Genomic DNA, 22,418 nt, shown 5'->3' with positions numbered 1-22,418 from the left:
GAAGTCCCAAACTGGGTAGAAGCTGCTACCTCAACTTTTGCCGGCCTCTACTGGAAAATAATTCTTTTTTTTGTCGCATATTTAACTTATGAAATTCCCTGCCTTAGAAGGCTAAGCCTGCATTTTTCTTTGACAACAGTTGATCACACGGGGAAGAACATCTTGCTCATGCAGGTATTTGTTTTATGCAGTGGGTAAGTTATGCATGCTATCTTTATGTTAGATCTGCTCTGTGTTGCATCGTTGTTGCTCTTTTGAAATTTTATGGTATTTTAGGGTTGATTTCGGTTAGTTCACCTCCCTGAGCGGTGTGTGAGCACCAGAAAGATAGGACACGATTTTTTATGAAGTTAAATGAACTATGAGAATAGCCAGCCCTGAAAAACAATCCCTCCTGTAAAAAAGGAAAAAGCAGAGGAAGTGATCTGTAACCATGGGGACAAAACATAGATGACTAAATCTAGTTGTTACTCCCAAGCGGGGGGAAAAAGTCATTGAACAGGTTGATCCAACAACATGCAGCTTTTTAACTACTTTAGTTAGGATTAATAATTGGGTGTAGGCCACAAATTCAAGACTTCAGTTGTCAGAAGCATGCTAATATTTTTGAAAAGTGGATACAAGTTTCCCAGAATTTGTCTTTAGAAAAATAAAACAAAAACATGTTGATAGCATTTGATGGAGGCTTTCTCCAGCAAAGTTTGAGTAAATCTGAGCAGCGAACAACTCAATTTGCCCCTGATAAAACAACATTTTAATAGCACCTTTCTGCTTGGCAATATTGCACATTCTGTACTAAGTAATTTGGAAACAAGTCAGATTTCCACCATGCTGTTTGTTTAACTTTCCTTCTCTTCCACTACTGGATGATGAGTCATTACCTTGAGGACATCCCGGGCCTCTAAGTCGAAGGCCCTGGCTTTGAGCTGAATCCCTTTTCCAGGCTGCGTCTGGATGGAGTAGATACATTCATGGTCGTTGTTGTAGTTGAGCGGATAGTTCGGAGACAAAAGAACACCTTGAGTCCCAGTTACAGAAGAACCACATTCAGCTATAAAGGAAGGCAGAGTGATTGGATTTTAAGATTTATGGGTATGTTGGTGACTAAGAGCATGAGCACAGAGTTCAGTGCGTCATCTGCCTGTGCTTGAAGGCAAACAAATGTAGGCACACCTGCAAGTGAGTGAACAGACCAGAGTCTTGGGTCCATGATGAAGTACATGCTTCCATGTGTCATAAAGCAGTACTGTGGGTCAAACCAGGTTTCTCGTACACTCCTACAACTGCCATGGTGGGATGTCAGAAATCACCCCTTTCTGGCCATCAATAATCTCTTGAAGATCTGAAGACCAATAGAAGATACTGCCACTTCATCTGCAGTGGAGCCAAATGGTGGAAAGCTCAATCAATGACACTGAAATATTGGCTGGAGCAAGGAGCCAAAAAAGATGGTGAAAAAAACCCTTTACTCCCAAAGAGCTGATGTGCCAGAGAAGGACAAGGATGACATCAGCACTCAAACTGACACTGTCAGCATGAGCAGCACCAATGCTGCTGCGTTTGTGGTTTGGGAAGGAGATTTAGGAAGAGCACCAGACGTTGCCTTCCACATCTAATTCCTGGGAATATCCCCAGCTCTCATCCCCAGGAAATCTCTCCTGTGCAAATCTCTCCTGGTTGGAGAGAACTCCCCTTCAACTGTATATACATCTGACACAGGGGAGGAAGAGACTGAGGGGACTTAGATGGGCACCAGTTCAGAAGCAGGCGACACTGAAATCACTCTTGCCTCTGTAGCTGCCCTTGCTCCACCAGCGGCTGGACGTATAAGTGATGAGGTGCTAGCAAATCCTGTTAGAAACATGCAGTCCAAAAACAAAGCTCTTAAGAAGTCACTCATCTGGAAGCATTTTCAACAGCCTGCAACAGATGTTCACATGGCTGAATGGATGCACTTGCAAGAAGGTGCTCGGGCATGGGCAGGACTTGGGCCACCTCTCCAAAGGTAGCTTGCTTAGCCACCTGAAGACTCAGCGCACAGGACACCTGCTGCTGGGAAATGAAGTGGGTACTGTGGGGGCAAGTGGCTTCCTTATTGGGAAGGGTCAGAGTCATCAGAAGGCAGAGGTTCCCAGTTCCTGCTGTTCTTTTCCCATCCTTCCTGCTTCTTGTCCTCGCTTCCTCAATCCATGGCAACAGCACATCCCACAACCCCACAGTGGGCTCGCCGCTTGCCCGAGATACGGTAGATTGCCCAAGCAAAATTAAAGCACGTGACCACCTACCAACACACCTTGGCAGAGGCGAACTCCACACACGCCGTCTACCGCCCAGGCAGGTAATGCGCGAGACACCTTCCAGCCGATACCCAGGGAAGCAGGAGAAGGTCAAGACGTCCCCCACGCCGAACTGAAGGCCCTTGCGGATGCTGTGAACCGGCACCTCTGGTTCCTCACAAGGTTCGAGGTCATATTCTAACAGACAGATACGAGTAGCCATGACATCTTCCAATGGCCCATTAGTCTGTGCCCCACACCACCCAAGGCTGAACATTTACACCCATTGACCCTTTTAATCAGAATGCATACAATAAAACCTCTTCCACTGTTTCTGTCTATCCATATCCTTGCTTGCAGGAATCTAGCAAGCATCCTACCAACTGTGATAATTAAAAAACCTTAAAATAATTAATCATCATTAAATAGTCAATTATTAATTATTAAATCTGCCTGCGAGGAGAAACCACTGGCCATAATCCTATTGCCAATTTATTCCCTGTGTAAGAGAGATCATGTAGTAAGTCTTAGCAGCCACTTGCCACTTGTTAATGAGGTGCAGGTTGTGTTCCGGAACTGAGAACCAGGCATGCAACCAGCACCTTCTTAATGAGCTGCAAAGACTTAATGTGATTTCCCTTCATGCAGATGTAAATCAATGATAGGGTATATAACATGCACATAAATGGAAACACCACCCTGCAGACAATAGGGCTAAGAAACTGTATTGAGTCAGGACTGCTTGATTCATGCCAAGAAAAATTTGAACAGGGAGTCAATAAATAAAGAGATCGTAGAAGGTGCTTTTAAAAAGGGGTCAAAGAGAATGCTATTAGCTACTGTAGGACTGTAATTCTGAAAAGCCTAATGCCATTTTATGTCCCACAAAGCAGGTGGGGGGGGGAGGGAATTGCAGAACTGAAGCACAATAGGCATCCACACTCTCTTAGTCACGCTGAGAGGTCCAAAGGGAAATGATGGAGAAAGGCACTCCCCCCCCCTCGTGTCCAGAGGGGATTCCACGTTCCAACCCCTACCTGAAAAGGTGATGTTGAAGCCCTCATAAGAAATGGAAAAGTCAGAGATGAAACGGATTTGAGCAGAGAAGTTCCCAAAGAGGCCGGCACTGAACGGGGCAGGGAGGCGAGAGCCGGTGAGCTGTTTCAGTGGCTGGCTGAAGCTGCCATTCTCAGTGATCAAGAGGTAGTCATGACCACTCTCCAGGTGAAAGGTATGGAACGTGAAGAAGACACCTGCGGAGTGGCAGAAAGGCAAGTCATGTCTCCAGTTGTGATGTGCTCCATTTTGGATTAATGGGGGTAACGTTATTTATTACATGAACATCTCACCTATCTTCCGTGGAGTTCAATATCGGCTCTTCCCTCCAACATTTTAACCCCACAACAACCCTATGAGGTAGATTGGTCTGAGAGAATGTTACTGGCCAAAGGTAATGCAGCTGGCTTCATGTAGGAGCCACAGAGAACTGACCTGCCATATCCTTCCTGCATTAACCAGCGTTTACTTAACAAATGAGAGAGATGTGTTTACCAGTCAAAACCTTTATTTTCTCTGATCTGCCAGGGAAACTCATGCAGGGACAGGGTGGCTACTTACACATAACATTGAGGACTATCTCCTTTAAAGGAGGGCTTATGGCCACCTTAACTTCATGGCTGAGTAGGGATTTGAACTCATGTTCTGATCCTGTACTCTGACCATAACACACCAGTTCATTTTTGCAACTCCCCAGGTGGTAGACCAGGACATTTATCACCGTGCGGCATCTGGAGCATTAGAGACTGGTGTCTCGCTGGAGGCCACCCGGAGAGACTCAAGGTTAGAGCCACTGCCTGCCGATTTTTGCAGCTCAGCCTCCTAACCACCACAGTACACCAAGTCGCCCACGATCAAAGCCCACAGAAAAAAGACTTCCACATCAAACAGAAAGAATTTCAGCAAAAAGCAGATCACACACGGAGCAGGGTGTCATTAAGCGATAAAATGGGCTCTGCAAATCTAAAGGCAGGATTGCTCTGAACATACACAGTAGTAAAGCAGGCTGGGGAGGGGAGACCCTCTGCCTATGTTACAAGCCAGTCTTCTGATTTTTCCTCGTGTGATCCCAAGACGGTCACCTGGCAGACTGAAAACAGGCTGCCCGGGTGAAACAGAGGCTGGCTTTTCCTTATTTTCCCATAACTAGGTCTGAGCGCAGAAATTGGTCATGCTAACGTCAGAGCTCTCTAACCTCTTACCAATTTGCTGGGTTTTCTTTCTTTCTGAATCATTTTCATATGGTGCAGAAGTAGATTTATTTTTAAACTGCAATTTTACAGCTCATTAGTCCGTAATATAGATAAGTTCTTTTGGCCACACAGGAAAAAGAGAGAAAAGGACAGAGAATCGTATCTCGGAGGCAAACAGAGGAAACAAGGTGTCATCAACTGAAGTGCTGAGATCTCGGGTTAAGTCAAAGCAACATGTTTGATACAAATGAACACTAATAATACTAAATAAGATTGTTAAAAAAACAACCCCAAACACATATTCTCTGAGAAGCGATTACCATTTTATTTCGAATCTCATCCGACCATATTGTTTCCATCATTATCCTCAGGCTAATCATTCTCTGGAGATATTCTTGGATTTCAGTTCCTATCAACCCAACCAGCATAGGCTACAGCTAAGGATAAAGGGACTTGAGACTTGAAAGCCATCCTTTCAATTGATTCATTAAGAGGGGGTGGGTGGGAGAAAAGGCAGTTAAGAGGAATAGAGGGGTACAGTGCTAACAAGGAACCAATAACTCCGAACAGAACTCCCCCAAAATGGATAGGCATTTATTAAAAGGGTGAAATATGAGGTCCAGTAGTAAGCAGAGACGGGGATTTTGGATTTCTTGAGCTACAAATCCCATAATCATCCACTATGGGAGTTCCAGCTGACATACAGACACCAAAGTGAGGCTCATCTGAGAGAAAGCCCTCATCTAGAAAGCTCGGAGGATGAGCTAGGTGTAGCTTCCAGTTCCTGTCTGTGCTAGTTTTCTTTCTGAACAGGAAGCTAGGCAGAGCTAGGCCAAGCTTGGCCTCAAAGCCTTCCAGTTGAGAAGGCTAACCCCAACCCTTTTCCCAAGTAAGCTACATTTAGGTATCTGTAAGGTCAGACAGAACTTTAAAAATGGAGAACTATGGATCTGTAGTCCAAGAAATTAAAAAAAAAACTATCACTAGTAGTAAGTCACAAGTAGAGCAGAACCATTAAATCAGTGGGGACTTGGTGAGTCAAGTCTTCCATAAGTTTAATTGATCCAGTCAGCCTACTCTAGTTGTGACTTACTACTGGATTTTAGCCAAAGTATTTTTCTTTTCCTAGGAAAGATTTCTATTCCAGTAAGATTGCTATTTTTGGCCCAACAGTTGACACTGAAGAATACTAGTGCTGTAATAAGAGTAGATTTTTCAGTCTATTTCACATGAGCAGTTGTGACACTTGCTTCCCACTATGTAGTGGGGGGAAGAAGGTGCCCCAGATGCAAGGCACAGCACGTAACTCTTCCCGCAATGCTTCCTGATGTTCATGGTGCCCCTGAAACATAGTTTCAGAGGTGAGTAGTTTCCCAGTCATGGAGGAAAATCCATGAGAGGTGAACCTACTTACTTTGCAGTGCGTTTTTGAAAAATGGCCCACCAAACTGGCCAGTCCATTTATAGGCAGCAAATCTGAGAGGGACGTTTCAGAGAAGGGATGAATTAAGTTCAGGTCAGCTTACTAGTTTCAGATCTGACTGTCTTATCATAGCAGATTTATCTATCTCAGGGAAGGTTACTTTGGACTACAACACCCAGAATCCCCCAGCCAGTTTAGACAACCGTCCATATCTCCCTACACCCCAAACCGGCAGTGGTCCAGAAAAGGCAACTTTTCTAAAGTCCTGGTCTGTCTGTCTAACGCTAGTAATAATGGGGCTCTCTAAGGCAGTTTCTGCCTATCATTTCATTTTCCCAAAGCGAGCCAAACAAATTGAATCATTGAAGGGCACTGAGAAGAAATAAAAAAAGCAACTACCACAAACAAATAAATAGTGGGTCCAGTGGCAATGGCCTTTTTGAAAAACTATTTTGCTTCTGCAGGAATAAAATGAAGGAAATCATACAGCTAAAAGAGCAGAAAGAAATATTCATTTCCCAAAATTGTTATTGTGCCGTCAATTCAACTCTGAGCTATGGCAACCCTATGAATTAATAATAATTGCTTACCATCAAGTTGCTTCTGACCTAGGGCAACTCTATGAAATAGCAATAATAATTTCCCAGGGTTTTTTAAACATTATGCAAATGTGATCTACTATTCTTTCCTTCGGGGGGGGGGCGCTATCAGGAGGCATGGTGGGGAATCATACTCCCAACCCCTGACTCCACAGCAAGGCACCCAAGCCATCCGTCCAGCTATCCCTGTGAATTAATGACCCCCAAAAGGTCTTCTATGTAAGGCTCATGTCTTGCAAACTCAAGGCCATGGCTCTCTTTATTGAGCCAACATTTGGTCTTCCTCTCTTCTTGCTGCCTTCCACTGTTCCCAAAGGTACAGGTGGAAAATCTACTATGTATCATTTAGTACATCAAGGTAAAGTGATAGAGTCTTGTTCTACTGGTTCAAGAAGGACTCCAACTGACTGTGAGTACAAATGGCATCTTGGCAGGCCCTAATAAAGACCTCTGTTTGTAGTGACTCATTCTTAAATTCAGGTTGTTTAGGGAGGCACTTTGAAGCCCATTATCCACAGAGGGCAGTTATGTGGTTCCTTCCAACGATGGTTCCTTGCAACCTTCTAGCCCAAACTGAACAAGTTATAGATTATCTAAACTAGGACCAAACACCAAAACATCCCATTGAAAGCACTTTGACTGACTTCACAGTAACTTTCTAAAGGATTGTACTCTTCCAGGAACACTCAAATGGGCCAACGGCCTGTATTTTGTCCCTTATATCAGCAATCTTTCATTGGCTAAACCAGCCTTCCAGAGTCCCTGAAGATTTGGCTGACCACATTTCCCTTCCTCCTGACTAGAGAGAGGCACAAACTGATGTGTCCCAGTTCATAAAGGCAGCAGCACAGGTGCTGCAGCTCCCTTCCCTTGCCTCCTTTGGCTCAACCAGCCACTCTCCAAGGCCAGCTTGCTTGTTTTTTCCACCTCCCTCAACAGATCTCCCAGTCCCGGCAACAGCTCAGGCTTCTCTGTCCTGCCTTCTTGGCTGATCTCCCACTCAGGCAAAAGTCTGTGCTCTTGCTTGTGACTGAGCTGAAGAGGTGCTCATCTCTGAGCTCATCTCTGCTTCTGACTAGAATGGCTGATGCCTGTGCTGACGGGGTATGATCAGGGTTGTAGCCCAGTCCGTATGTAGAGTGTGCAAAGTAGAGAAGACTGAGACAGCTCCTCAACCCCCCCCCAAGCAAAAACAACAAAATAAAATCCCTTCAGTTCTAGGGTGCAACAAGAGGATCATTTTGGTTAGGTTCTCTTTGTAAAGAGAACTTAATGCACATGGAAATGTGCAAATTTGACAAGCCTTTCTTTAACAAATGACATTCTCCTCCATTCCCATAGTTCAGAAACATTACCTTCTGAGGCTACAGCACCCAGAATCCTGTCCAGTCTGCATGGGGACTCTATCCTGAGAGTTGTGGCCAAAATCAAACAAAACAAACGATTCAAAGCTCTTCTCTTTCCAATCTAGCTCCAGTTTTCAGCAGTGACCTTCTGTGTAGGGACGAGATTGCTGTTTGGGGTTGATCAGTGTCTGGGAACTGTCGTGATCAAATGAGTGTTCAGCAGGAGCAGGGAAATGGGGAGCGGCTTGGTGCAAAGCAACTGTGTACAAAAAGCCAAGCCAAAGCCTCAAAGCTTTGATAGCATGAGCTTGAAAAAGCTAGCAACTTAATTCCAGTGGATAACAGAGAGAACCATGCTCAGATTTAGCCGTGTGCAGCTGTTTCAAAGGCAGACATGGTGTGCCTTTGCGAGGGTGGATCAGAAGCCGCGAGATGCTTGATGTTTGAATGAGTATGTTTCTGTTCCCTTGGCTCTGTCCCCTGGAGACTGCAAGACATGGCGCCTCTCTGCCACTTTGTGCAAGTCAGGGGAAAAAAGACAGCGTAAACACGTCAAAGCTCTGGATAATTTGGAGCAAAATGAGGGAGGGGCCCTTGATAAAACTGAGCCAGGATCAAGGTGTCAGTGCAAATAATGTACCACCATGGTTTCAAATGCACAGTCAGAAGACAAGATGGACGCATGGGGCTTGCAGATGCTTCCACAGACTTTGGGATTTTAACCAGGAGCTCTCCTAGAATGGGAACCTGTTAAGGCTCTCCACGTTACAACCTCTTGTCTGGCAAAGAAAAAAACAAACAGTTTGTAGGACGCTGGCCAGAGCTGCTCCAGGAAGCCATGGCCCTGTGCCTAGCAAAGTCTGAAAAAAGTAACACGTAGCTACAAGTAACTAAGTTACATTTCCAAAGTTAACGTAATGAGTAGTTGAAAACTACTTTCTTGGTGTAACAAGCAGCATTTTGTAGCCATTTTCAAAAGCTACTTTTTAAAAGCATTTTAAACATTTTCAGAGAACTTCTGATGGCGATTCTTCATATTTTATGCCATATTTTATGCTGTTCAACCTTAAATAACAAGGGATGTACAGTAGGTTCCCCTGTATCCAGGGAGGATTGGTTCCAAGCCCCCCAGTGGATGCCTGAAACCATGGATAGTAGCAAACCCATTAAAGAGAATAAGAGGAAAGGTGAGACCAGGAGATAAGTGTGCATGTGCACTGTGGGCTAGGTTGCAACAGCAATGACCATGGACAACTGAAACCATGGGTGTTGATTCTGCAGCCACAAGGGTCCCGGTCTTACTATATTCTTTGCTTTGTCTTTCACATTTTATATATTTTCAAGGTGCAGTATCACAAATGGTCACTAGAGGGAGGTGGAGAGCACTTCAGCAGAGAAAGAAAGGCTTGCCTGAGGTTAGAGGCAACCGCATCCATGTGATACATGACTGAACATTTACTTGCCATCTTCCCCAACAGCTACTCCTTGCACTTCTTCTTAGCCATTATTTGCTTAGGCGGAAAAATACTCCCCTCACAGAGATACATACCACTCTTTACAAAACCTCTTATTCTTGACCTCAGAAGTTCATGCTACCAATTTCAAGGCTGTCTGTCTTGGCCACTCAGCAAGAAAACCAAGGAGGGAGGGAACCAGATGAAGAACCAGCCTTTTTCTACATCCTATCGACTGACAGAGACATTACATCTGAAATTAAAGTCTGTGGATGTACTGGAAAAAAATACTGCCCTTGGCCGTAACAGATCCATCCACTTGCCCTCCAGTTTATTCGTACTATCGCCCTGGGAGAAAAAGGTTCTGTCCCCCCCCCCCACAAATCACTGTACTATAGTGCTCTTTTTGTCTTATCCACGTGCTGTTTTGGTGTTCAGGACTCTGAGGGGCTGCAGTCTTTGTTCCCTTGCAAAGAGGTCTGCCTATCTTTATAAAGCTGCATGAACCTTCTATCTTCAGTCTGGTTAAACAACTTCCCTGCCCACCTGAAAGTAAGATAATGGAGGAAAGATGGCAGATCAATTGGTTGAGGGCATGACATACATTCTTTTGGGGCTGCTCCGCATGAAGGGCCTCCCTCAAGAAATAAAGAGCTAAATGCAATTTGCCAGATGATTCAGCTGATGCACAGAAAATAACAGGCATGTGCAGTGGGACCTACAGAAAAGGCAAAACATTGTTTCAAAGCTCATGACTGAAGCCAGCAGGAAGTTCAGACTTGACCAGAGGCTTTGCTAGAGAAATTTGGGAGAGCTATCCTGGGAAGAAGCTGGGTTTTGCCAACACTTGCACTGTGATCTGCTCAGAATTTGGAACCAATAACTTACAAATAATGTAGTTTTAGAAAAGGTAACCGTGTTAGTCTGTGCTGTTATTTCAGGCCCAAACTGGTCTGAGGAAATGCACTTCTGCATAGATAGCACACATTAAAATATAGCAGTTAGTCGCAAGTAATGTTGTTACTTATAGCTAGTTACTTTGGTGGGTCATGGTTATATTTCAAAAGGAATATAACAAACAGAACCAAGTAACAAACAAAAGTAATGTTTCAAAGTTACTTTCAAGAATTTTAAAGGGTATTTACAGGTATTTTCTGGGGCATGCTGGTTGGAAGTTTTCAAAGTTCAAGGTTGTTTCCTTATCAGTACTAAATATTGTCAAAAGTCAGAGAAAGTAAGAAAATTATAAAGGAGAGCACTACAATTAACCCAGAAAGTTACTTCCTTTTTTAAAAAAATTACTCTAATACGTTCTAACAGTCTATCAGTAACAAAAATGCAAAACTTTTGAAAAGTAACTTCCTAGGCAAAACATTCCTTTTTCCTCTTGACAAAAATAGGCAACAGGTGACGTTTTGTGTTGCCAACGCTCCCATATGCCCCAAATGATGAAAGAATAGTACTTCTAAAGCTCAGGGCGAGATTTGCTTCTCTGTTCCAACTTTCAGTTTCAAAAAAAGGAAAGGAGACACTCTGGCGTTATTCTCACAGCTACAAGGCTGGGTGATGCTTGGCAGCTGCCAAATTTCTGCAGGACCAAGCATGCTGATGGTGGCTGCTGAATATCAGTGGCGGGCATGTTGCCACAGACCGTGGTTGTGTGGGGCAGAGCAGGGCAGGCTGGGGCGCGCGGGGGGGTTGGGTCTCAGTTGCCCACCCTTGGATTGCAAGAAAGAGCAAACCCTCAAACCGAATCTATAGAAAAGAGACCATCAAAGAAGTAACTTATAGAAGAAGCACACATTCAGCTAGGACAGTGGTTCCCAATCTGGGGTCCCCAGATGTTTTTGGGTTAAAACTCCCAGAAATCTTCACCACTAGCTGTGCTGTCCAGGATTTCAGAGAGTTGCAGTCCAGTCCAAGTACTGTTCTCTCAGCATTTGGGGTGGGATGTTCTTATCTAGGGACCCAAGCCTGGGAACCGCTAAGCTAGGCGTTCCCTTGCCGTTATTGCAAAATTAAAAAGCAAAGGCCACCCTGGATGCGGATGAAGACCTGGTCCACATCTGTGCTTAGTTACAGGAACAAGGGACTAATTGCTGATCTAACTCAGAGAGGCAGCATCTAGCCCACAGAAGTACCATTTTATTTGTGCTTTCATGAACTGCTTCCTGCTAAATCTGAGCTAATCTGCTTAAATGGACCAATTAATTCATGAACTCTTCAGTCAGTGTTGGATGGTTTTGTCTCCATCCAGCTGGAAACCAAATAAACCTGCAGCTCCTAATTGGCTGAAGACGTCCAAGACGGTGACACATCTCCAACAAAGAGGGACAGGAAGGCTTTCTCTTCAGGCTCAGATACTGACCGGGCAATGACTGGCCTTCAGTCGGCCTCTGGCTTCTTCTCCCTGAGTCCTGTCTCTGGCTCTTGACTCAACTTCCTGGCTCCAGTTCAGTGGCCACCTACAGTTCAGCGCTGACACTTTGGCTGGCAGTATGAATCCCCATGATTAGTCAAGCCTGGTGAAAATAACACTCGGAAACTGGCTTGGCCTCGTCCCTCGCTCGGTCAAGGAAGCCAGCCTTCTCGGCCTGCTCTGTTCCAAGACAAGGCCAGGCCTTCTATTAGACGGAAGAAAGCAACTGTCGTTGAGTTCTCCTTCTTTTTCATGAGAGTGAGAAATTGTACAATTATTAATTTTGCTTGGCAAGTGGCAAGATGCTTTCTGATATGCTGGAAGAGTGTTTTCTCATTTGGGTAGACCATATACTGCTCATAACCTGCTTACTACAAATGGGACAGATTGCACACAACTTTGCTGCCCTCTTATCACAGAGATGATTGCTGTAGGTTTTTCGGGCTGTATGGCCATGTTCTGGAGGTTTTTCTTCCTAACGTTTTGGCCGTCTCTGTGGCTGGCATCTTCAATGGACAGGAGTTAGAACTCTGTCTGTCTCACAGAGACTTTTAAAGCCATACAATCAAGCAGTTTTTTTTTCCCCTCTGTGTTCTGCTTGACAAACAGAAAAGACGACCGTTTTGTGCAGAGGCGTTTTGGGCAAATTATAGAAAGCTTGGACTAGAAACTAAAACTCTCACAGACGCTAATGATCAGACAGCCTGTCTTGAGACCATCTTGTCATTGTTTTCTCAAGTGGCAGAAGCTGGCAAGGCTAAACCAGATGTTGATATTAGGGTGTGTCATTTTGTCCTTTGTCTCGACAGCTGAACACCCTGAGGAAGCCCTAATTCATTGTGTCCTCACCACTGCCACAGTGGCCTTCCTCTGATGGAGATGGACCTGGCTCTACCTGTTTCCTCTACACCTCTTTGGCACTGGATCACATTACTGGAAAAAAGCCAAACAGCCACCTGGCTCATAAGAACACCTGGCCTGCCAGACTCCTCTGGGTTTCATCACTGGGCATGACTGCTCTTCCATAGTTTGGTCAAAGCTGTGATGTGGACAGGATATTGTAAATATGGTAGAATGGATACAATGTTGGACCAAGACTCTGAAGATCTAGATGCCAATCTTCATTTGACTGCGAAGTTCCCTTCACAACACTGGATCAGTAATCAACTCCCACAAGAAACTGCCTGTCCTGCTTCCTGGAGCAGTAATTCTGGCAGGCTGAGGCACAGTTACAAGACATGCTACCTCAGGGCCGTCCAGAATCAGCAGCAAGAAGCAACACGGAAGTCTAGCAAACAGAAACTCGGGTAACCAACCAACCAAAGCTGTTTAGTCCTTACGCAATACAATACAAGAGCCTCGTGGCGCAGTGGTTAAAACGCTGTACTGCAGCTAAAACTGTGCTCACGACCTGGGGTTCAAATCCCAGGTAGCCGGCTCAAGGTTGACTCAGCCTTCCATCCTTCCGAGGTCGGTAAAATGAGTACCCAGCTTGCTGGGGGGGCAATGTGTAGCCTTTATAATTAAAATTGTAAACCGCCCGGAGAGTGCTTGTAGCGCTATGGGGCGGTATATAAGTCCAATAAATAAATAAATAAATAAATAAAAGCAAGGCCAGGTGATCTATCTTTAACAGACCACTGTATTTTTTTAAAAATGCTAATTTTTAAAAAACATATACTAGTCTTCATCAGGTGGGATATGGTGGCACTGCAGGTTAAACCGCAGAAGCCTCTGGGCTGCAAGGTGGGAAGACCAGCCGTCGTAAGATCGAATCCACGCGGTGGAGTGAGCTCCCGTCGCTTGTCCCAGGTCCTGCCAACCTAGCCGTTCGAAAGCATGTAAAATTGCGTGTAGATAAATAGGTACCACCTCGGTGGGAAGGTCACGGCATTCTGTGTCTAGTTGCGCTGCCCACGTGACCGTGGAAACTGTCTTTGGACAAACGTTGGCTTGGAGATATGGATGAGCACCGCACCCTAGAGTTGGGCACCACTGGACTAAATGTCAAGGGGAACCTTTACCTTTAGTAGTCTTCATCAGGATGTGGACCAATATATTATGGATACAGGTGACACAATCCTTCAAACAGCCTGGACCCAAGCCATATAGGGCTTTATAGGTAATCACCAGCACTTTGAATTTGGTCCAGAAACCAACTGGCAGCCAGCGATGCTGTTGTAATCAGCTCCTTACAACGAGCAGCAGTCAGTAGTCTGATTGCAGCCTTTTGAACCAGCTGAGAACACTTGTCAAAGGCAGTGCCACGCAGAGCATGTGGCAGTAATCTAGATGAAATGCAACTAAAGCATGTGTCACTGTGGCAGGATGGGACATCTCAAGGAACAGGTGCACCTGGCACACCAGCTTTCATTGTGCAACTGCTGAGTCCTGTGCATCCAAGCTCAGGGCTGAAGAGGTTATAAGTGGGATTAAGAACCATGTATGATGCACCCAGTTATAACACTGAGATGCAAATAAACATATAGTAACAACTAGCAAGATTCTCTCTAGGGTGGAGCTTTCTAATCTCCACAGGAACTGTGAAGCAGTAGGGGACGGTAGTCTCTCTGTAAAGGGTGTCTCTCAAGAAACCGCCAGCCTGCTAATGCTTTGCAGTTCCAAACATCTCTGTGTCCTTTCCCATGCTTAATGGCCATTGTTACAGAGAGAGCCTTGGCAATGAGCAGGTGTGTATCCTGAAACGCCTCTGAGAACTTGGACTTTTTGGCTAAAGCTTCCAGAATTCTAGCTGGGGGGATTCCTGATGAATTCTGGTAGTCATAGTAGGGAAGGGGGGGGGGATCCAGAAATCTCATGCCTACCAACTAGTCCCATCTCCTTTCTCTGTAGCAGGCTGTGCCCTCAATTTCCTTCACTGTGGGATCCAGGTCACTGATCGGACTCTGCCTGCCCCGACAGGGCCTATTCCCTTTGTCAGCTTCTGCTGACTGCTTCATTTGCCTCCTGTAGACTCGTCTCACTACACAAAGGCTTAGAGCAACCGTATCGACTTTGCCACTTTATCATCCACTCTGACCCTCTCAGAGATGGATACAGAAAGAACTCCTGGCATTTCAGGGAGTGACCTCTTTGTAGTGCAGGGATCCCGAAACCTGGGGATTGTGCTGCCCCGCAGGAGTTGCTGACGCTGCTCGCCGAGGGTGGCCAAAAGCCTTTCTTTGATCTTTGGGAAAACAGGCGCCATCTGAATTACATCTTGCAAGAGCGCCGGTCTCTGCGTGTTGTGTGTTAAGCATGCAGTGGGATAATGGGAAGCCTCTTGTCAGACGAGAGAAGCCAGAGCTGAGTGGATTAATGAAGAGTGGATTGCTCCCACTCGGTGGGGTACCTTGCACAGCGGTGTAACGCCTCCGCTAATGCGCTGTGCTTTTCAGCAACTGGTTTATCTGCTTTAATACAATCGGCATCACAGACCTGATTGATAGCGGTTCCCATTGTGTCAGAATCTGGCAAGACAAGAAGAATGAAGCCACTGAAGGCAGCTCAAATTGAATGTGCACTTCCCCCCCCCCCTTTCTTCTTCTCTCTCTTTTTACAGCTAGGCTCTTTCTAGCAGCACTTCTTCAAATCCTACTTTGTTAAAGGCCACCTGAATGAGCGGAATGGAACCAAGCAAGTTTGAATGTGTGTGCGTGTGTGCGTGTGTGCATGTGTGCATGTGTGTGTGTGTGTGTGTGTGTGTGTGTGTGTGTGTGTGTGTGTGTGTGTGTGTGTGTGTGTGTGTGTGTGTGTGTGTGTGTGTCAATTTGCTGCAGTGATGAGGGCAATGTTGGAGATAGGAGCAGTAAACGCAAGGCTGTCCTACAGGAAATATACAGCACGGTCAGATGAGGAAAGGGGAAGTGATGAAGGATCAGCTGTGTATCTTTGGTTCCTTCACAGCATAGGGCAAAGACAAGCAGAGCTGAATCAGAGAGAAGATGATGAGAACTAACCCATTAGGCATCTGGCTGCAGAGCCAAAGGTTGGGAGTTCGATTCCCCCACTGGGCCCCCTTGACCGCAGCTAGACTTGATGAGCCATTTGGTCCCTTCCAGTTTTGCGGTTCCAAGATTATTATTACTGTTATTTTATTTGCTTTGAGTGTTCAGTTGGGACTTGGGAAAGCCAACTTCCAGGTCCCCCAAGCTACGAAAATCACTGATCTACGTAACTGGGTTGTAGTGAGGATGAAACGGAGGACAGTCTTGAACTCAAAAGAGGAAAGGCCAAGCAGAAATGTAAGAAACAGGCTGTATTAGGAATAGAGATGTGTGTGAACTGGTTTGTCCCAGTTCATCCTGGTTCATAAAGGTGCTGCTGCTTCCTTCTCCCGCCCCCTCTGGCTCAACTCCTCAGGCCCAGCCTCTGTGATATTCAACTGATCTTCCAGTCCCTGTAAGAGCTGAGGCTTCTCTGCCCTGCCCTCTTGGCTGATCTCCCACTCAGACAAAAGGGAAGGGCAGAGAAGTCTGTGCTCTTGCTCTTGTAAGAAGCCTAGGCATTAGCCAGAGAAAAGATGATTGCAATAGTAATAGAAGGCAGCTCCAAATAAGAGGAAAACTGAACGTAAGATGGATTAACTCCATACAGGAAGTCACAATCTTTAGGTGGTGAGGCTTGTGTATTGCTTTTAATAATAGGAACTTTTAGAGGTCTTTAAAGGGAATCACAAGTTGCAGATCCCCATGGCACAGTTGTTAAAACTGCAGTACTGTAGTCAAGCCTCTCCCCATGATCTGAGTTTTGTCCAGACAAGTTCAGGTAGCCTGCTCAAGGTTGACTCAGCATTCCATCCTTCCAAGGATGACAGGTTGAGTACCCTGCAGACTGGAGATGGGGGCAATGTAGAGCCTCATAATTAAATTGTACACACTACAGCATAATGCTGTAGCATTATGGGGCAATTTGTAAGTTAAAACAACAACAAAACCAGCAGGGAGCTGATGTAGCAGCTGACCACAATCCTATTTTTGGATGCACTCTTTTCCCTTATAGGAATCCACCATCCTGTCAACTTTTTCTCCCTTGGCCTTTATGGGTGGTGATTTGACCATCCCCATCATTAAACCCAGCATTATTATCACATCCAGTATCTCTTGTATTCAAAGAGCATACATCATCTCTGGATGTTCATGTGAGAAGGTAGACTGTACTGGGTTCGGAGCAACAAGAATTCTCTAGCTCACACCACACACTCTTCACATTTTGTTATATTTCTGCCTCTTCACCTCTTGTAAATTCCAGAAATCAATGCCAAGGGAACCCTGCTTAATCAATATGAGATCCATGAAGTTCAGTTCGCTTGAGCTTCAGCAAAGTACACATGGGATAAAAAGAGCAGAGTCCAGAGCCATCCAAGCTGTTGAACATATTTGAGAATAGATTTCAGCAATTTGGGCAGTGCAGGTTTGAAACCAGAGCAGACAGCAGCCTCTGAACACTGAATCAAAATACAATGACAAATACGTGATGCAAGAGTTACCTTTGCCGTGAGAAGCTTCTATGACCCAAGTGCAGTTCAGATTATTGGGGTAGAAATCTGGGAACCCTGGTGACAACACGGTGCCATTGGATCCACGGATGTAGCCTCCACAGAGAGCTGGTGAGAATGAGAAAAACAGAGGTAGCTGCTCACATCCTCCATGCCCAGATTTAGAGATGCAAAAAATGTTCTGTCTCATATTTCTCATATTTAAATAAATCCCGCTGCTGTTCCATTCCATTGCTTGTTTATAGCAAGTTGAGAGACATTGGTTTTAATTCCCCTATTCCTATGCTTTTTCCATATGCATCTTCTATAATATGCACATTTATTTATGCACTTTTCTTAACATGCATTCTTAATAGACCTTTTCTCCACCAAGTGAAATGTGTTAGTACTTATTTTTGACTGTAGGCATTTTAGCCATTCATATTTCTTAAAATGTACATCTCATCATGAATATATGAAGCTGGAAGTCTTGAAAACTGTAGATTTATGAAACATGATATAGTTGGTTTTCTAACAGGTCATGGAGGGCATGAAAGGGGTTATTCCACTAACAATTGACAAAATGCTGGAATCTCTTTCCATTCCCACTCAGGTTACAAAGATAACATACCTGTGAGTAGTCACACAGGAAAGATGCAAGGGGCTACCAAAACAAGCACAATCCAGCTTTCATGCTCAGCTGGGGTCAGCCAGCCTGTAAGTTACAGTGCAGTTATAAAACTCTCCCAGGGAAGAGGGGGAACACATGCCCTCCCCAGATGTTTTTAGGTTCCAGCACTTATCTTCTGCCACCATTGATCATGTTGGCTAGGGCTAATGTGAGCCCAACAACAGCAGATAGACATAAAATACACTGCTTCATGGCAGTACCTCCATCATGTAGTGACGCAGTGGAAGCTAATGATTGTAATTTTAGGGACAGCGGTAAAACTGGCTTGGGCTGTAATGTGAATTTTTAAAATAGCTGTCCAAGGTGCTGAACCTCTTTTGGGGATAAGGTCCGGGATGACCAACAGGTGCTGTAAAGTTCTGACTAAAATCCAAAGCAGATTTACTGTTGCGATATTCCCATAAGGAGGGTTCATTGATGGCCAAGGAGTACTAGGAGCATATCTCCCAGTGCTTGGTGATATCTCGTGTTGACTGAGGACCCCTTGAAAAGCATCCCTTCTAAGGAAATGTTCTGATGGAGGACACAGAAATGTGAGAGTTTGAAGTATGGCATGAGGCCATCGCCGAAGCAACTGACTATCTGAAGCGGGATGGAGAACATGTGGTCCTTTTGGGTACCATTGGACTGCAACTCCCATCAGCCCTTGAGAACACACATAATGGAATCTGCCACCTCTCATATCCCATCAGCTCCAGCTGGTAGTCAATGACGCTGTACTCCAGCAACATCTAGAGGGTGTAAAAATCTCCTTCCCTGTTCTAAGGGTTATAGGAACAAATAGTAGAAAGCAAGCAAGAGGAGGGATGGGGAAATCAATAGATTGATAGATCAGATGATTCCAGGGATCCCGGAACCTTTTGCTTTGCCTTCATGATGAGGGTGAGAGGTACATGGGACCGACAAATCCACATCCCTCTCCCTCCCCCCCAAGCAACAAATATTTTGGCTCTCAGCTCTTACCCTCGCAGCTGGGAAGGGGCCTGCTCCACTGGAAATTAGGTTCACACTCCAAAGCTTCACTGTCGCTCAGGGTATAGCCTGGGTCGCAGCCAAAGGTCACCAGGGCCCCCACATAAAAGTCATCCCCATGTCGCAGGCCATTGACGGGAATCCCTGGGTCAAGGCAGTGGTCGGACTGGAGTTTTACCGCTGCATAAAAACCACAGATGGTGCAGAGTAAAAACAGGACGTTTCATGGCAATTGAGGTTGGAACACTTCTATAGACTGGCCTCAACTAAGCACAAAATATATCCAGCACCCAGTAGTTGCATGCAGCCAGCAAGGCGACAGTTATATTTTCCAGTATGACACATTTTAACAAATGCACAAAAAGCAACTCACAATGTGACTTCTGTAAGAGGGGAGAGAGCAAGAGAGAGCAAAAGCAAGTTTAAAGGCAAGAAAAATCCCCCCATTGTTCCTGTGAAGCAAAGGAGGACAGATCTAATTGGTATTTATATCCCTGCTTCACGGCTCTAGTGGCCAGTCATGTAATACAATAAAAATAAGTAAACTAATAATAGGTTCATAATCCCAAGGGGAAAAAGGTTCTGTAGGATATAAGAAACTATCTGTATGAAAAATGTAAGATAATTTTCCACATGTCCCTTTCTTTAAGGTGCCATGTCAAAAAACTCAGGCAAAAAACAGAGGGAAAGGGATTTTTGGCATTTAGATAAAAGAGGGCATGGGTACATGGGCTGGTCCAAGACTGCTTCTGAATTAATCCCAAGGAAAATGAATAGGAGAGCGAGAGCTGTTAGCGAAGAGTGAAAAACTGTGTGTGTGTGTAGGGGGCACTCAGCAGCAGAGTTGGCAAAATAAAATGGGGTTTTTTTGGATGAATCCCTGTGTTTTGCCTTCAAAAATCCTGGGTTTGTTTTGTTCCAAAAGATTTTCCCCCAAAAATGCAGAACACAAAAGACATATTTTGCATGCAAAACAGAGGATTTTCGACTAAACAATTCCAAAACACAAAAGATGGACAAAAACTCTATAAATCTCACCCAGCCGGGAGAGAAACCTTTCAGATTTTTCATCCTCTCTTCAGAGAATGAATTAAGTAAAGATTTACTCCCCAAATGGTTCATGGAGCTGTTGTTACTAGGGAAGTAGATCTATTTCCTGTCATTGATCCCCAGTCAACCATCCGGCTGCAGAAGTTTGGACCGGAGGAAGTTTATGAATGCTTTTCAAAGGTAGCCCCACAAAAAGTAATCCAGTAATCCAGGTGAGATGTAACTAAGGTACCAGCCCGATCCTACCATTAGCTGGACTGAGGCTGTCCCTTCAGGAGGAGGAGTGCTGATGCAGCTGATGCGCTTCGCTCTTCCACCAATGAAACACCCCATTGTGTATCCCAGTGGAAAAAGGACACCCATGGAAGAAATGGGACCTTATAGAATTTCTCTGTACACTAAAAATCTCTGTTATTTAAGGTGATATCCCTCAATGTCCTTCCCATCATGCCTTGGACTCAAAAGGATTTTTTGGAATCATGCATTGAGGGGGGTGTCTTCCAGTCTATCGCCCTTGTCAAGGGCACAAGTGCTTGAGGTATGGTAGGTTCCAGGTTTTGTTTTGGATGTTTTTCGTGGTATGTGTGTGTGTTGGGTTCTTGAGCTACCCCTGCTAAGGAATGTGGGACTTTAACCAAAATAACAGAAGACCTCTCAGCATTTAATGCCCTTCTCAGGAACAGAGGTCAAAGATAGGCTCACTGGAAGGACAGATCCTGAAGCTGAGGCTCCAATACTTTGGCCGTCTCATGAGAAGAGAAGACTCCCTGGAAAAGACCCAGATACTGGGAAATTGTGAAGGCAAGAGGAGAAGGGGACAACAGGAGATGGATGGATTGTGTCATCAAAGCGACCAACATGAATTTAACACAACTCTGGGAGGCCATGAAAGACAGGAGGGCCTGGCGTGCTCTGGCCCATGAGGTCACGAAGAGTCGGACATGACTAAACGACTAAACAACAACAACAAGGGTTGTCACTCTAGAAGGTTCTTGATCCCAAAGTTTCTATGGAAATTTCTTCTTTCTTTTCCTTTTCTCTTGGGGTTTCCTAGCCAGCAAAATGCCCCAAGTCCCCCCCCGCCCCTTGGGAACTCTTGTGCATATTTTCTTAGACACTGCATAGCAATCAATACAAATCTCTGCAGGATTCGTTGCCGATCCTTAAACGAATCTTACGTACTGCTCCCTGCACAGGATTTAGCTTGACAGCCTTGCACTGCTTGCGCCCGAAGTGCCTGCCACTAGCCCTCTGTGGGATTTTTGCTCTCTCTTTGCTGCCTGTGTCAATTTCAGGATCTTACGTCGGCCAGTTTATCACAGGTTATGTTCAATCCCCTACTCTAAGGGAAAAGGGAGTGTCCAAGAGGCTGAATTTGACCACAGTGACAAAGAAAAGCAGAAACAGTGCAGAAATATCCAATTTAATCTTGTGCAAGAAATCAGCAGGAAGGTAAAATAAACAAACAAACTCCCCAGTGTTCAAAATTTTCCCCTGCTGCACTTTTGAGAAAACCTCAGCTCTGTGGGGATTCTGGAGGTTGATTTGTGCCCAGAGCAAATTAATTGCTGAGTACCTGTTACCTCCCTAGTGAAGGCTATAATCATGCCCCAAAGCTCTGGGTGGCTCTGACCTACTGCAATATATCCTGGGACCATTTTTATATTGTTCCCTCATGTGTGTTTGATCCTTCGGCTTGTCAAGAGTTCACTGTATCCCTGAGATATAGATTTAAACCATGCCTGATTCATGTTTTTCTAACATCTGATGTTAATACTGCAAACCTAGAAGATAAGATGGGGGGGGGGACACACACACACACACGCACACACACACACACACACACACACAAACCCCAGCTACTACAAAGATTTGAAGGAGATCTCACAACCCCGGCAAGGGTATAATTACCTGCTTTTCTGACTTACTTTCATAGCGGATCTGAAAGCCAATGTCAGAGTGACTCTTGTCAGTGGTGAACAAGAGGTAGAGGAAATTGCTCGTGCTAATTAGGAACTGGGGCACCTGAGTCCCGTCATAAACTCCTATCAATGGCGATGAGTAGGACTTCCCATCCCTGACTTCCAGCGTGTCGTAATTCACCTCGGTTTTAAATCTGCAACAGGGCAAGAGAAACACACACTTAAAAAAAACTGGAACATCCGCCCTCTTCCTAATGCCTGTCCTTGTTCCTGCTATTTCAATATCGAGTTTAAGTCAGACTCAACCAGATCTTGGAAAATTTATTTTTCTGACTGCAAATCCAAAATTATGGTCCCACTCCAAATTAAAACCAAAAAACCAAAAAACTAATTTATTCTCGAAGGCTTTCACAGCTGGGATCTGATGGTTGTTGTAGGTTTTTCGGGCTGTCTGGACATGTTCTGGAGGTTTTTCTTCCTAACATTTCACCAGTCTCTGTGGCCGGCATCTTCAGAGGACAGGAGTTAGAACTCTTGTCTG

At 45.0% G+C, this 22,418-nt stretch overlaps 1 protein-coding gene across 4 annotated transcripts in view; it reads right to left on the bottom strand.

Moving 5' to 3' along the window:
- Positions 1 to 22,418, bottom strand: part of CSMD2 (CUB and Sushi multiple domains 2) — a 533,934-nt gene that overhangs the window by 127,518 nt on the left and 383,998 nt on the right. For all 4 annotated transcript variants that reach the window (XM_078379919.1, XM_078379918.1, XM_020800093.3 and 1 more), the window contains 6 exons: positions 21,884 to 22,071; positions 18,897 to 19,085; positions 17,255 to 17,371; positions 3,314 to 3,529; positions 2,286 to 2,474; positions 882 to 1,051 (listed from right to left, as the gene is read on the bottom strand). In XM_078379919.1, coding sequence (XP_078236045.1) covers positions 882 to 1,051; positions 2,286 to 2,474; positions 3,314 to 3,529; positions 17,255 to 17,371; positions 18,897 to 19,085; positions 21,884 to 22,071 — 1,069 coding nt within the window. The remainder of the gene's footprint in view (positions 1 to 881; positions 1,052 to 2,285; positions 2,475 to 3,313; positions 3,530 to 17,254; positions 17,372 to 18,896; positions 19,086 to 21,883; positions 22,072 to 22,418) is intronic.

The sequence above is a fragment of the Pogona vitticeps genome, chromosome 9 (genome assembly GCF_051106095.1).
Source record: "Pogona vitticeps strain Pit_001003342236 chromosome 9, PviZW2.1, whole genome shotgun sequence".
NCBI classification, from domain to species: domain Eukaryota; kingdom Metazoa; phylum Chordata; class Lepidosauria; order Squamata; family Agamidae; genus Pogona; species Pogona vitticeps.
Note: the sequence above shows the minus strand (reverse complement) of the source record. Positions and strands in the feature narration are given on the sequence as shown.